Source organism: Thamnophis sirtalis, unplaced genomic scaffold (assembly GCF_051295495.1).
Source record: "Thamnophis sirtalis isolate CommonGarterSnake01/CBP01778 unplaced genomic scaffold, rThaSir2_p1.2 scaffold_7, whole genome shotgun sequence".
Lineage (NCBI taxonomy): Eukaryota > Metazoa > Chordata > Lepidosauria > Squamata > Natricidae > Thamnophis > Thamnophis sirtalis.
Window position 1 is genome coordinate 36,411,358 of NW_028261387.1, and position 13,757 is coordinate 36,425,114.

The 13,757-nt window shown below is 47.1% G+C and overlaps 1 protein-coding gene across 1 annotated transcript; it reads right to left on the minus strand.

The window, feature by feature from the left end:
• Positions 1 to 3,362: 3,362 nt before the first annotated feature.
• On the minus strand, positions 3,363 to 5,795 carry FOXD2 (forkhead box D2). Its single transcript, XM_014061872.2, has one exon. The coding sequence runs from the start codon at positions 5,783 to 5,785 to the stop codon at positions 4,439 to 4,441; it is 1,347 nt and encodes a 448-aa protein (XP_013917347.2). The 5' UTR covers positions 5,786 to 5,795; the 3' UTR covers positions 3,363 to 4,438.
• Positions 5,796 to 13,757: the final 7,962 nt, after the last annotated feature.

Genomic DNA, 13,757 nt, shown 5'->3' on the forward strand with positions numbered 1-13,757 from the left:
AAACTGAAATCCAGCAGGGAAAAATATTACAGACCCTTCGGACTACCTTTGGATTGCGATCCGATTCCACCTGAAGGCGATGAATCCAACAGCCTTACTAAGTTGCTTGGGAACATTAAAGCGGGGGGAGGGGCGAGATCAACCCCATTCTACCTCTAGATAAAAACTGTATGGTCTCAAGATCCCAAGTGAGCCTAGCTTTTCTAGAAGGCAATTCGACGCGTTCCTTTCAAGCAGAAAGGAGAAGGCAACGAGAAGCCAGAGGCATTCATGGTGTGTTAGTTTGCTAGAGATACGCGCCAGGATTTCAGGATGCAATCCGCTTTCCAGCCTATCTACTTTACAACCGCGCTTATGAAGCTACGCGCTCGGAAATAAGCAGCTTTAGACTCCCTAACCTTTAGCCCTGGAACTATATTTGAAAGAGACGGCGAGCTTTAGTTTCTCCAGCTCTCCCAACTGGGAGAGCTGGAGAAACTGGGGAGAGCTGGGGAGAGCTGGGGAGAAACTGGGGAGAGCTCCCATCCAAATGCGGCCGTGCACCGTGTAGCCTCTATCCACGCTAAATCTGTGGTCTGTGGAAACACTTCCGAAATTCGGGCAGAAAAGATCGGAAAGCAATTCCCATTCTACGTGAAACAGCGGCAGGTTCAGCCGGAAATGAGTATTGAAATTGTAATGGGAACAAATCGCGACACCTTTGAGGACGCTGCAATCGCAGGCCTCGTCTGGGGCGAATCGGGGAGACCGCGTAAATATGGCTAGGATTGCGCCGACCCTCCCCCATCCTTTTCGTAGGTTTATGCCGATTTTGTTTCCAAGATTACCACAACCATGACCCGCTAGTCAATGCGGTTTATTTGAAAATTTAGGCCGTTAACATCGCGTTAATCGAAGAGCAGACAGCCAAGAACTTCAGCGGACATCTCACCGCTTTTCTTGTTTTCCCTCAAGAAAATAAATCTACGTAAATTAGTATTGGGCTTGGAATTAATTTTACCCGGTTGATGAATCCTAGCTGCATTTCCATACCAGCCTGCGTTTACTCTTGCTTTCTCTCCCAAATGGGGTGCTGTGCTGACGGCTTTCTTATTCTTACTCCATCTTTTCACAGCCCCTAGTCTCAGGCACACACACACAAAGGAAAGAAATTTTTAAAAAATCTTCAGAGCTGTTTGCTTCTCCAGTTTTCCAGACGGTCAACTAACAGCTGGAGCTGGAAATGGATGCCCAAGAACTCTCCGCGGGCAGTGTTTGGCATAGTATAGTTTAACAATTTGGATAGATTTTGGGGGACACACAGAGAGAAAGAGTGAAAGAAGCGCCCCCTCCCCAGATCAACAGAAAAAAATCCCAAAGCTCTTTCCATTTGTAACCATGTGCTCAGCAATCTGGAAAATAGATTCATTTTGCCTCCGCCGCCTCTCTTTTCTTCCCCTCCCCACCTTTCCCGTGTCTTGCCTTGTAGCCTCTTTGTGGGGACTGGACATGAAAGGCAAGGACCAAGTGTCTGACAGGGGATCCCTTTTCAAAAGCAAATGTGGGCTGGGGGGACGCAAGTCCCCTCGCTGGGCCAGCAGGGAGGGCTAGACTCTTTTCAAGGAGCAACATCAACAAACTCGGGAAGGCTGGTGAGGAGGGGGTCGGTTCTGCATTGAGAGAGAGATGGAAAATGCTACAAGAATCGTCTCTCTTCTGTAATTTTCTTCCCCCCCCCCCGTAAAAAGCCACCCACCCACCAACTCCCGCTCATTTACCTCTGCCTTCACAGGCCTTTCTCCAGGGGAGAATCTATTAGAGCCACAAAAAAGCCAGTAAATGAATATTTTAAATTAGAGGGAGGGGTGAGTGGGTTGGTTTATTCACTTATTCAGGGTCATTCAATAATAATGATTTTTAAAAACCTGACAAGACATGCTGCCTGAGAGATTAGGGGAGCATTTTGTTTCAAACAAAGCCTGACGTTTTCAGATTTGGCCAAAATATAAAGAGATTTCAGGGCATGGGCTGGCTAAGAAAGAGAGTTAGTTTATTTTGTACCTTTTTCACTCACGAATTTAGGCAGAGATCTCGGGTTTCAAATGGTCAGTTCAACCTTTTCGGTTCAGAAAGAACAAACTTACATTTTTCGTCCTCCACCTCCACTCCCCTTTTCGTATGTCAACATTTCCAATTATAACAAAAAGGGGAGTGGGGGATATAATTTTCCTCTATTAACTCCCTGGGAATTTCAAGAACATAATTAGTTTAGTTTTGTTTAGTTTAGTTTATTAGTTTTGTATGCCGCCCACTCCAGGCGGCTTACAATAAAAAAGGGAAGGGGGATAAATAAGACAATACAAAATATAAAATACCACAACATTCACAATTAAAGTGGGGCTGGATACTTCAACAGCCCCAGGCTTGCCGGAACAGCCAGGACTTAATAGCATTGCGGAAGGCCGGGAGGGTAGTAAGGGTCCGGATCTCAACAGGGGAGGAGATCCAGAGGGCTGGAGCTGCAACAGAGAGGGGGGGGCATTGGCTGGCAGATGGAATCCGGAGAAGGCCTAGTCTGTGCGATCGAATCGGTCTTTGGGAGGTAATTGGCAGGAAGCGGTCTCTCAGGTAATCAGGTCCGATGCCATGCAGGGCTTTAAAAGTAACGACTAGCACCTTGAAGCATGTCCGGAGACCAATGGGCAGCCAGTGCAGCTCGGGGAGGATAGGTGTAACGTGGGTGTACCTAGGTGCACCCACAATCGCTCCCGCGGCTGCGTTCTGAACTAACTGAAGTCTTTGAACGCTCTTCATAATTGCCACATGTAATGTCGCGAGTAAAAATAATGCATAACTCCTTATAATAAAAACAATATTTTAGGTTTACAACCCAAAAGTACGACTTTAAAAGAAATAGAAGGGACGGTAGCAATAAACTAATTTTAGAGTTCATTAAAAAAGGCAAGGAAGGAAAAGTTATGGCAAACCCACATTTCATTAGTAAGCTACAAATATTTACCTGGCTCATTTTATCCTGTTGTACTTAATGGGAAACATTTGTTTTATAGATTACATTTCTGCTCAACAGTAGCTGAACCCTGACTTTAATTTTTGTCTGTAGTCTAGTAAGCCAATTTTATATGTACTTCTGCTCAGAAGGAAGCCTCTTGGGGGTCCAGGCGGTGGAGTCTCTGAACTTAGATTTTGAGAATGGTTTGCCCTGGCTAACTGCAAATGAAGGCATTGCTTTCCCTTAGCTTTTAACAATATCTAAATAAATTCATCCACTCTGCAGATCTTTTTCACTTTCTAAGATCTAATACTACTAACACAACATTTGTTTAAAAAATTACAAAAGCAAATAGCAAGACCCGCTGGGTTCCTTTTAAGAGAAATCACAGACATTTATTAATTTACACCAGAGGTGGACAAAAAAAATGTGTTGCCTTTTCCACATCTAATCATTCACAATTCTTCCAATAAAATAGGAGGGAAACACTAGTGGGAAGAGAGCAAAATAGCTCTGGTGCACAATGTATACATGCCAATGAATCCCGGTACACTGAACACACATACATACACACACATATGCGTGCACACACACACTGAAGGAGAGTGGAGAGGAGGTGGGAGTTTTGATAACAGAGGATTTGCTGATATGGCCTGATTTTTAGTGATATGTATTTCAAATCTCACTTAAAACATAAATTGATTTATACACTTTTAGGAAACATTGAACTATTAAGGATAAGCAAGAGGATTTTTTTTAAAACTTCATTCAAAAAATGGGAAAATACAGACATCAGAACTATTCAGGGAAACTGTTTAAATGCAAAGTCTCACAAGTGCCTCTCACCCCCCATACACACACCCAAGGAGGCACACCTGGGAGCACAAACAGAATGCAATGGATTTGCCCCCCAAAAGCATGAATTAACCCCCACCACTATTAGTTTAAAGTTAAGCCCTTGGAACAAGCCCGGCTTCAAAACAACTATCTGGGAAGTCTGCATTAAAGATTTAAATTGAATGGAGTAACTTTACAGAGTATAAGGCAGTTATACCCCAGAAGTACCGACCTGCTAATGGATCCATACTTGGAAGGCCATTCCAATAAATCCAACTAAAATAGCACCACCTGGACAGTTTAGGACTGCAGCCTTAATTAAATGATTTCACTTTTGCTTTTTTTCCTTTCCAAGCTGCCAGAAATCATTTTATAAGAAAGACTAATTTTAAATAGGTCTTTTGGCTCAACAATTTCTCTCCCCCTACTCACATACCCCGCCATTTGCTAAACCACAACCCCAGAGGAGATACGCGCGCACGCACAAAACGATCCAGATGCCAGATGCCACCAAAAAAAGTTCCTACCTTTCAAAACACAATGGGAGGACAATAGAGGGAGATAGATAGGAGGGGGAATGTTGATTGGGAAGGGGGGCCATTGTAGCTGCCTTTAAAAAGGACAATTGCTGAGGTTTGTAAGTTTACTGGAAAAGTTTTGTCCCGATTGCAGGAGTGCTTCGTGGGTGAGGCTCAAATGGTTCGGTAAGGGAGTCAGAGCTGGAGACAACATAGCCAGGACCTGCGCTTGGCTCCCAGCATGGCCCGCCGGGAAGGGCGAATCTGTAGCGCTGACCGCGGAGCTACTGGAAGGCGGAGGGGCCGCGCCGCCACCGCTTCCAATGATATTGTCTATGGAAAAAGAAGGCCTGTTGCCCGTTCCCTGGTCCGTCTTGAGGCTCTGCAGGAGGGAGGCGGTAGGGCTAAGCTGCCCCGCCGGGTAGAAAGCTTTCCTGCAACTTAGATCGCCACCCAGGAAAGAGGAGAGTCCGCTGGAGAAGACGGACGGGGCGGTCGCCGTGGCCCCAGGGCCGGGCGGCGCAGGGAGGGTGCAGGAGGAAGTCTGGAAAGAAAACGTCCCCGCCGTCCCTCCGCCTGGGGCAACCGGGTGGTGGTGATGATGGTGGTGATGGTGGAAACTCTGCAGCTGCAGCCCGTAGTTGTAGCCATAAGGTCCGTAGGCGAAGCCCGGCAGGAAAGTCGCTGGGTCGGCAGCGACGGCCGCGGCGCGCAAGAGGAGCTCCGGCGGCTGAGGGTGGAGCTGCTGCTGCTGCCTTTTGAAGCGTTTCCTCCGGCGCAGGAAGGAGCCGTTGTCGAACATATCGGCGGACTCCGGGTCCAGAGTCCAGTAGTTGCCCTTGCCCGGGTTGCCCGGCTCGCGGGGGATCTTGACGAAGCAGTCGTTGAGCGACAGGTTGTGGCGGATGGAGTTCTGCCAGGCCGGGAACTTCTCGCGGTAGTATGGGAAGCGGCCGCTGATGAACTCGCAGATCTCGCTCAGCGTTAGCCGCTTCTTGGGGCTCTGCAAGATGGCCATGGTGATGAGGGCAATGTAGGAGTAGGGCGGCTTCACCAGGGGGTTTTTGCCGGCTCCTGAAGCGCCGCTGGACGGCGAGGAGGAGGAGGACGAGGACGAGGCAGACGCCGGGCCGGCCGCCGACCCCGCCGGAGCCGCTGCAACGACGTGATTGTCGCCCAGCGTGGCCTCCGGGCCTCGCTGGACTGGGGACAGCCTCACCCGCAGCGCCTGTTTGGGGAGGAGGCGCAAATCATCGTCGTCTTCCTCTTCCTCCTCCTCCTCTTCCTCGCTAAACTTGGTCTGCTCGTGAGGGGGCCCTACCACGTCGATGTCGGCATCCTCCACGTCGGACAACGACTCGTCCTCCTCATCCTCCTCCGGTGAGGGGGCCGCCAGCAAGCCACAGGGGCGGCTGCTCCCGCTGCTGCAGCCCAGGGTCATGATGGTGGTGCCACCGCCGCCACTGCTCCGGCCGACTGCTTCTGCCTCCGGGTCGGGCTGCTCGGCTAGGCCACCCCCTAGCGGCGGAGCGAGGGAGGAGCCCGAGGAGGAGGAGGAGGCGCCCTCGCTCCCCGCGGCCGGGCCGAGAGCAACAGGCGCTCCCTGCAGTTTCTCTTCCCTCAGGAGGGCAAGGCAACCGGGGTTGGGGGCGGCGGGAGGAGGAGTGGCGGGAGGGCAGGGGACTGGGCCAGGGGTGGCCCCGGGCGGGGAAGACGGATAGGGAAGGAGCGAAAGGATTGTGAGAGGGGGGGACGGGACAGAAAGTGTGGGGAAAGCCACCGCCTTTGCGCGAAGCTCCCGCCGGCCGGAACGTCGCGCAAGCACTGAGCCGCCGAGGCGAGCGCCAGTAGCTTTTATAGCGCGGACAGCGCGTCACGTGTCTTGGCGCGCGCAAAACAGACCCGCCGCTCGCGCTCCTCGGCTGAGGAATGTTTGAAGCCCCCCTCCCCTTCGCGCGCCCTCGCGCTCCACTTCCCTCCCCCTCGGTCTGTTGGTTGCGCCGGGCTTGCTTTTGATAAGCCCGGTGCAGCGCTTCGGATTTTATTTTATTTTATTTTATTGGGGGGGGGGGGCAAGCCCGGCTCGCAGCACGCCATCTTTCCTCTTGGCGAGACGGGTCACTAATAGCCGGGGTCAAATCTGAGCCCCCTCCAAAATAACGGAAGGCTCTCTGCTGCGCTTTCGATGAACCAAAAACCAACAGTACCCGCCCCCCCCGTGTCTTTTGGGAATCTCCAGAAATTCAAAACATAGATGTTTGGGGAAAATCTCCCGTAAGCGCTTCTGCCGTCTTTCCAAGTTCTCTCGCTGTTCCTCTTGATCCCGAACCTCGAGCGATCCGGCTGCATTTCTGCAAAACCATCCTTCTCGCTTTCCGCAATCCTCGTTAACTTTCCTGTTTATCTCTGTTACTTCCAGACCGTGTGACAAACTCGTGACCACAATTCACACATGGCTCCGATTCTGTCATCTCTATGAAATCGTATTCCTCTCTGGAACACTCGTATGTTGCACTTTTAAATCCATAAAACCGCCAGATTGCTAAACCAGTTAAGCGAATTGATTTAAAAGACTCATTTCTGCAGGACTTCCAACGGCCCCACTGCATGTAAACGTAAAGCGAATTATTTCTTTCAAAAAAAGCATTGAGGGTTTCACCCGGAACCTGGTGACATCTACGGGAGATGGAAGCCTGGCACTTAGAAAGCCTGTTTATTTATTCCCATTGAAGAGCGTCCCGGAAAGAGTTAGAAAATGCGGTTTCCATTTTCTCCTCTGGGATGATGGAGGGACTGAAAGAGAAAGACCAGCTCAAAGTTACACTTGAGGCTCCTGATCCAGGATTTGAACTCAGATTTATCCTCGTCCTCCTTGAAGCATTTTATTGCTCAGAAGCAATATTGAGAGTAAACCCGCAGGATTTGCTGTTTTCTCCGGAGGAGTTTTCTTTCTAATTCCAGAAACTGATACAAAGGCCCAATCAGCAGGTTCCTGCGGGGTGGGGGGAAGGATACCGAAGGATAAGAAGCGGGGTATCTGAATGCGAGCGAACAAAGCCAGCGTTGGCTTCTCCCCTTGAGCTCCTTGCAAAATATGTGTTCACATTTATTTATTTACCGCATGTCATGTTATACGTAGATTACCAATATGTGTTGAAAATATCATAGACAAGGAGAGTGCAAAACAACAACAACCCGGAATCCCCCCCACTCCCACCAACTTGTGAAGCGGGTTACTTTTAAACCCCCGAAATTCTTATTTGCGCATTACTTTAGGATCAGAGCTGCGCACTGGAAATAAATTCCCTTGGGAGGGAATTGGAGGAGACTTCCCTCATCTGGGCGGGGGGGGGGATTTCTTAGGAGGAAAAGAAGCATCGCCCATCAGGAAGAGTCGACTCTAGATGGTCCAGATGCAAATCCTGCTGCCTAGAGCCCAGCTGATTTGTGGCATTGCTTAAAATAATAATAACCAGCCGTCAACAGATTGAGACGTGCGGGCACGGCCTTCAGCTGAGCCCTTCTCATTCATTTCGCTCTTAGCTCCCACGGGAGCGAGAAGCGGGCGCTTCAGGTCCGAGGAGAAAGCTGTCCCCCGAGGCTCTTCAGCTTGAGCTGAAGTACTTCGCCCCTCGAGGCAGGCCCGTTTTTTTAGTCTCGGACAAACAGCAGCTGCCGGAGAAGGATCCAAACGCCCCCTCTTGCCCGCTCCATTTTCATCCGCCCCACTTGGAAGCCGAACAAAATGCGGCGGCGGCGTATAAGTCGTTTTGTTGGGTTTTGCCTTGTAATGTGGGGTGGCGTGGTGGGGGGCGTCGCCTTCGTTCTGGATTCCCAGCCTTCCTCCCGATCGATGATGGCCTTTCTTGACATACTTGACATTCATACAGATTTCCCAACAAAGCGCCTTCAAGATCCGAGGAAACGATCGATCGATTCACATTTGAAACGATCAGAACGCTGGACGTTCTGAAAACGCTGCTCTCCAGCTGCTTAATGTTGGGAATAATTTTCAGGATCGTATGCAACCGGGACACGGGTGTTACTTTAAAAAGAAACAGGAATATGGTGACTAGTTTTTTTTTTAATCTACATTTTGCATAAGGCTATTTTTTCTTTATCCGTATATTCCTTTGTACTGTGCATCTTTGTCTGTGTAACTGCCCCGAGATTCCGAACTGTTACAACAGGGAGGCGGCGGGGGTGGGGGTGGGCAGAGAGAAACCCCACACAGCTGTTAGCTCAGAATTCAGTCCTGGCCTTTGAGGGATGCAGCCGTTCTGAGTTTGTAGCACTGGCCCAGTGGCGACGGCGAGGCCGACCACACACGGCGCCACGTGTCTGCTTTGTGTCCCGACTTAGAGTTTGTCAAAAACTCACGGAAGCAAGATATTCCCAAAGAAGCCGGCGTCCAGTTTTGGCGCAAGCGAACCTGGTCCGGGTTTCTGTCCCCGGCCGATTAGTTAGAGGTAAAACACGGGAAAATCTGTGGAAGTTCACGGCTGGGCGCAGCGGACGAGAATAGCAAGATTTTATCTAAAATTTATGCAGGAAAAAAGGGAAAGTTGAGTCAGCTAGGGCAGGGGTCACCAACCTTTTGGATCTCAGGGACCACTAAATTCATAATTTTAAATCCAGTTGACCGCTAATATGGTTTTTTTTTAAAGATAAATATTATTTAGTGAAATATAAAAAATGCAAATAGTTTTTCTGTGGACCACCTCAATTTTCTCATGGACCATCAGTGGTCCACGGACCACCAGTTGGTAACCACTGAGCTAGGGTGTTCTTCTGGCCAGTGGAGCTTTCTGGACCGTTTTCCATCCCTAAAGAGGTTCTGTGTGAGGCTAAACCTTCAAGAAAACTAAACCTGTAAGTCCGGAGCCCATTCTAGTCTATCTAGATAGAGATCCTCTATCCGATCTCTCTGTTTCTTTGAGAAGTTAGAGGAAACTTAAGATATTTATCTGGATGTACAGGATGATTTGTAGAATCCCGTACATCTGACTTCTTCCCAGAAGAAATTTCGGCTTTTTCTATAAACCGAATTAAGTACCTTAATTATGTCTGTGTTTGGTGGGTCCTGCAAGCAGTAATGGAAAGAAAAATTAATTATTATTACCATACTTTGGGATGGCTGAGGGATCCCACGCCTGAACTGGGGTAAAGCTAAGCTCCACTCACACTTCGTTTCGCACGAAAGCGATTTCTGCCTTTTGAACTGAGCTAGAAATTAGAGCCCATTTTCCTAACGCCAAATCCGAGAATAAAGTAGATTTTCATCGCCTTCATTGAAATCAATGGTGTTGATTCTTTGGGCATCCTAAAGCCTGCGTTGAGTTTCATTTAGAACAGGCAAACAGCTTAACCTCCTTCCTAAGTAAACCTGCGTCAAGAGCAACTCAATAGAAGCCGATTCCATAGAAAAGTATGGAAACTTTTGCACATCCCCCCCCAGCGTAGTGGCTAGAACTGCGTTCTCTACCCAACATTGACTGGTTCAAGGAACAGATAATAGATAATTTTATTGCGGCCATTAACCAACCCAGGGATCATATGATGTAGATGTCTCCTCCTTCTCGTCTATTCATTGCTAATAACAAAAGCTAGCGCCCAGGTATTATATACAAAAAAGCAAACGTGGAAGTTGAATGAAGAGCGTTGTATGTAAACGGGGAAAGAGCCACAACCGGTCATTAATACAGGGTGATAGAGATGGGACTACTCCCTCTCCAGGATCCTGAGCTCATCAATGTCTGTGAATGATAGATATCCTGACCTTTTAAGTAAAGCTGACAGAGGTGGATTGTTAATTTAGTCTGGGTCTGCACTATTTTCTAACATTGGTTTATCTAAACACAAGTTCTATAACATGCTATGCCCAAACAAGTAAATAGAATTATGAATTAATGGGATGATGTAGTGCCAAGTTACTTGGCAATTGGCTGACCAGCAAAAACCCAGTCTTACATCAGCGTAGACCAATGGAACTCAAGTTTTAGGACCTAATTCCTTGTTAACTATTCCTCTCTAACTTGTATTTTGGACTACAGCTCCCATCATCCCAAGCCACAGTGCCTGAAACAATGGGAAGGATTCCTATACATACTGGAAGGCAATATGTTTGGAGAGGATTCAGCTAGATTTGTAAAAAAAAAAAAAAAAAAGAACCACAGCTGGCGTTTCAAACTATTTCCATATTGATGGCTAACAGCAGGACACTATGCGTCATTTACGAATAAAGACAAGCTTTTCTGTCATTACAATGGCTGAGTGACGCCATAAATCACTAGTGTGGAAAATGTACGGCCTAATCACTTTGCGTTTCCATTTGTCTCAAGGCTTGTTCCTCAATGCGCTTCTGGGGTGTCCGAATTACCAGTCCCTCGTTTGCTGTTCTGTTCTTTCTTCGACAGTAAGGACTACATTACAGATGAAATCGTAACATTTTTCTCTAGCCAATCCCACTCCCTCACAATGCAAACATCCTTTAACAGAAAACTAACTCTATTTTTTTGTGCTGAAACTCGTTGGGAGATCATAGAACACACCCAATCAGAATGGTCAATCTTCCGATGCCCAAAGTGGTGTTTTGTTTTCTCTTTTGTACAAGTGGTGAAAATTATTATTAACACATGCGAAGTGTTAACTGGCCTTGAGTAAGCGGGGAAAGAAACGAAAGTCATGCTTTTCAGAAAGACTTGCCCTAAACTGAAATAAGGCAAAAAAGACATTTCCCTGAACTTTAGAAGAAACGTAGGAACGCTTTGACTGATTAATATGACGGTTTGAAACCAGCTACATTTAGTAAAGACGGAGTAATATTTCACAGGATGGAAATAATAACTGGTGATGCTATTTTACAGGCGCGGAAGGAACTATTTTGACTTTTAAAAATATATATTTATGAGACTTTTAATTCACTTAATGGATTCACTTGTTCTAGCATTAGAATGAAAGCTTTCCAAATGACATTTCCCTTTTATTTGCCAAGTCCATCCTCAAGCTGATCTTGTTTTCAAGTAACAGCTTTCTTATAAATAAGATGACCTGTCGGTACGGAGTATTGATATGATTTCTATCGATTTTTTAAAAACGATTTACAGTTAGAACGTCACTTAATCCAGTGGCTGAACTGAATCATCCTTTCCCATTGCCATACCCAAAGCTTTGAAACTGTTTGCTGCACCTGGCCGGTTTTGTCCTCCAGGAAAGCTCAGAAACCCGACCTTACTTCATCGATGGAAAATCTCAGGCTTGCAAACTAGATTAGAACATCGGAAAGAATGGATGGGGAAGAATCCGGTTTCCTTAGAGAACTGCCTACAATCGCCTTTGCCTTTAATCCTAAACTTGGTTTCCCAACCCAAGCCGTCAGTTTGCGCCAGCCAATTAAAATGAAATTCCGGTGCTTATGGTTTTAATCGACACACCGAGAAGAAATGGATGCATGTTTTCAGTAATCCGCCTTTGTGAATATTTCATCAGAAAAAGTAAGCGTGTTCAGAACCCGCTCAAGATAAATGAACAAACCGACTTGCTTCCTTTCTCCACATTCGAGGTAACCCCGTTTTGTGGACGCTCCGGCTTTTTTTGCAAGGGGAGTTCGTTCATTCCCAGCTCTTTTGGGAAGCTAACATTGCGGGGTTCGCTTGCTCCCGTTAGTTCTCTGAAGTGTCTCACACACACACACACTCCTTTTTGGCCGGCAGAGGGACAACTAAGCCGTCCCACCTTTCCTGCAGCCGGAGTGGAAGGGGCAAAATCCCTTCCTTTCAACTTCCCCCTCTCTACCCGGTCGTGGGAGAAACCAATCGTGGTTCGCGTAGGCACTGCTCTGGAACAGGTGCTACTAGCTAGCGCCGGGCTGCAATCTCTTCTTCCTGGACCGGCTGACTTGCACACACGGGGCGCCCTTCTCCACATGCTGAAGTACCCAGACGGGGACCGAGCTGCGGAGGAGAAAGAGGAGGAGGGACTCCGACTCCAACAGCGGCTGGATCTATCTCAAGGGGCGGTTTTCGCGGTTTAGAAGCCTTTTGGGGGTTTTTTATGTGAAGGGTCCCCTTTCTTTAAAAGGGTGCTGGAGGAGCATTTTCTGAAAGGTGGCTATCCCCCCCACACACACACTGTATTGTGTAAATTTTTACACATTTTACAGTGTAAAATGTCCCCCTGCGAACTTTCTCCTTATCTTCCCTTTAATCCAAGGGGCTGGAGCAGTGGTGAAATTCAATTTTTTTACTACCGGTTCTGTGGGGATGGCTTTGTGGGCGTGTCAGGGGAAGGATATTGCAAAATCTCCATTCCCACCCCTCTCTGGGGCCAGCCAGAGGTGGTATTTGCCGGTTCTCCAAACTACTCAAAATTTCAACTTTCTCCAGAACCTGCTGAATTTCACCCCTGAGCTGGACTGGGCATTTATAAATGACGATATTTATTTATTTATTTATTTATTTATTTATTTATTTATTTATTTATTTATTTATTTATTTATTTATTTATTTATTTATTTATTTATTTATTTATTTATTTATTTATTTATTTATTTATTTATTTATTTATTTATTTCAGCCAATCAATCAATCAAGTAACTATTTAAGTGGCTGGGAGGGGGCTTACAAATAAAATATGTAAACATTTATTTTAAAATAATCCTGCTTCCTCCACATGGTGTGCAGCCACCAAGCTCATTTTTTCCCATCTGTTTCCGAGAAGACGCAGGGTGTGATGTCCTATCATCTTGTAGATCAACTTCATGCAAGTAATTCCTGTTGCAGGTCTGTATAATACATCTATATATAACATCTTCTTCACTGCAGGTGTCCAAGAAGAGGGGTTGCAAGAAAATCAGAGGCGCTTTCTTCCTAACTTTCCCCATCAACCTTCGGGCTTGGCAATATTTGAGCAAAGCTCTCTGAATTCAAAAGTAGGAAGAACTGCTTGGGACCGAAGCGCGCCGCTGACGTAACCCAGCAGGTCTGATTTCCGGGTGCTGGAATGAAAGAACGAATCTTCTTCCCCAGATTGGGCGCCTTTTAGGATGTGAATGACAAGGCTGAATGGAGCGGGGAGCAGGAAGAAAGAACAGTTCTCGGTTGCGGCCACATATCGGATTTCATTCAAATGTTTTGCTTGGTTTTTGTTTTTTTCTGGGAAAGTGGGCAAGCTTCCCCTACCACACCACAAGAGAGCTGAAACATTTATGAAGGTGAGATCTCAAAGGTTGTAACTGCCTAATCTTGAATCAATATTGCAACTGGGCATGAATTTTACCACCTTATTTTCAGGCAGTGTGGATCCAGGCTGTTGACTTGACACCTTAAGCAGTTACGATTTCCCATATCCTACCCCATTCACCATGCTGGTTGTGGTTTCAGGGAACTATAATTCATTAGTCTCTGCATAGGTCC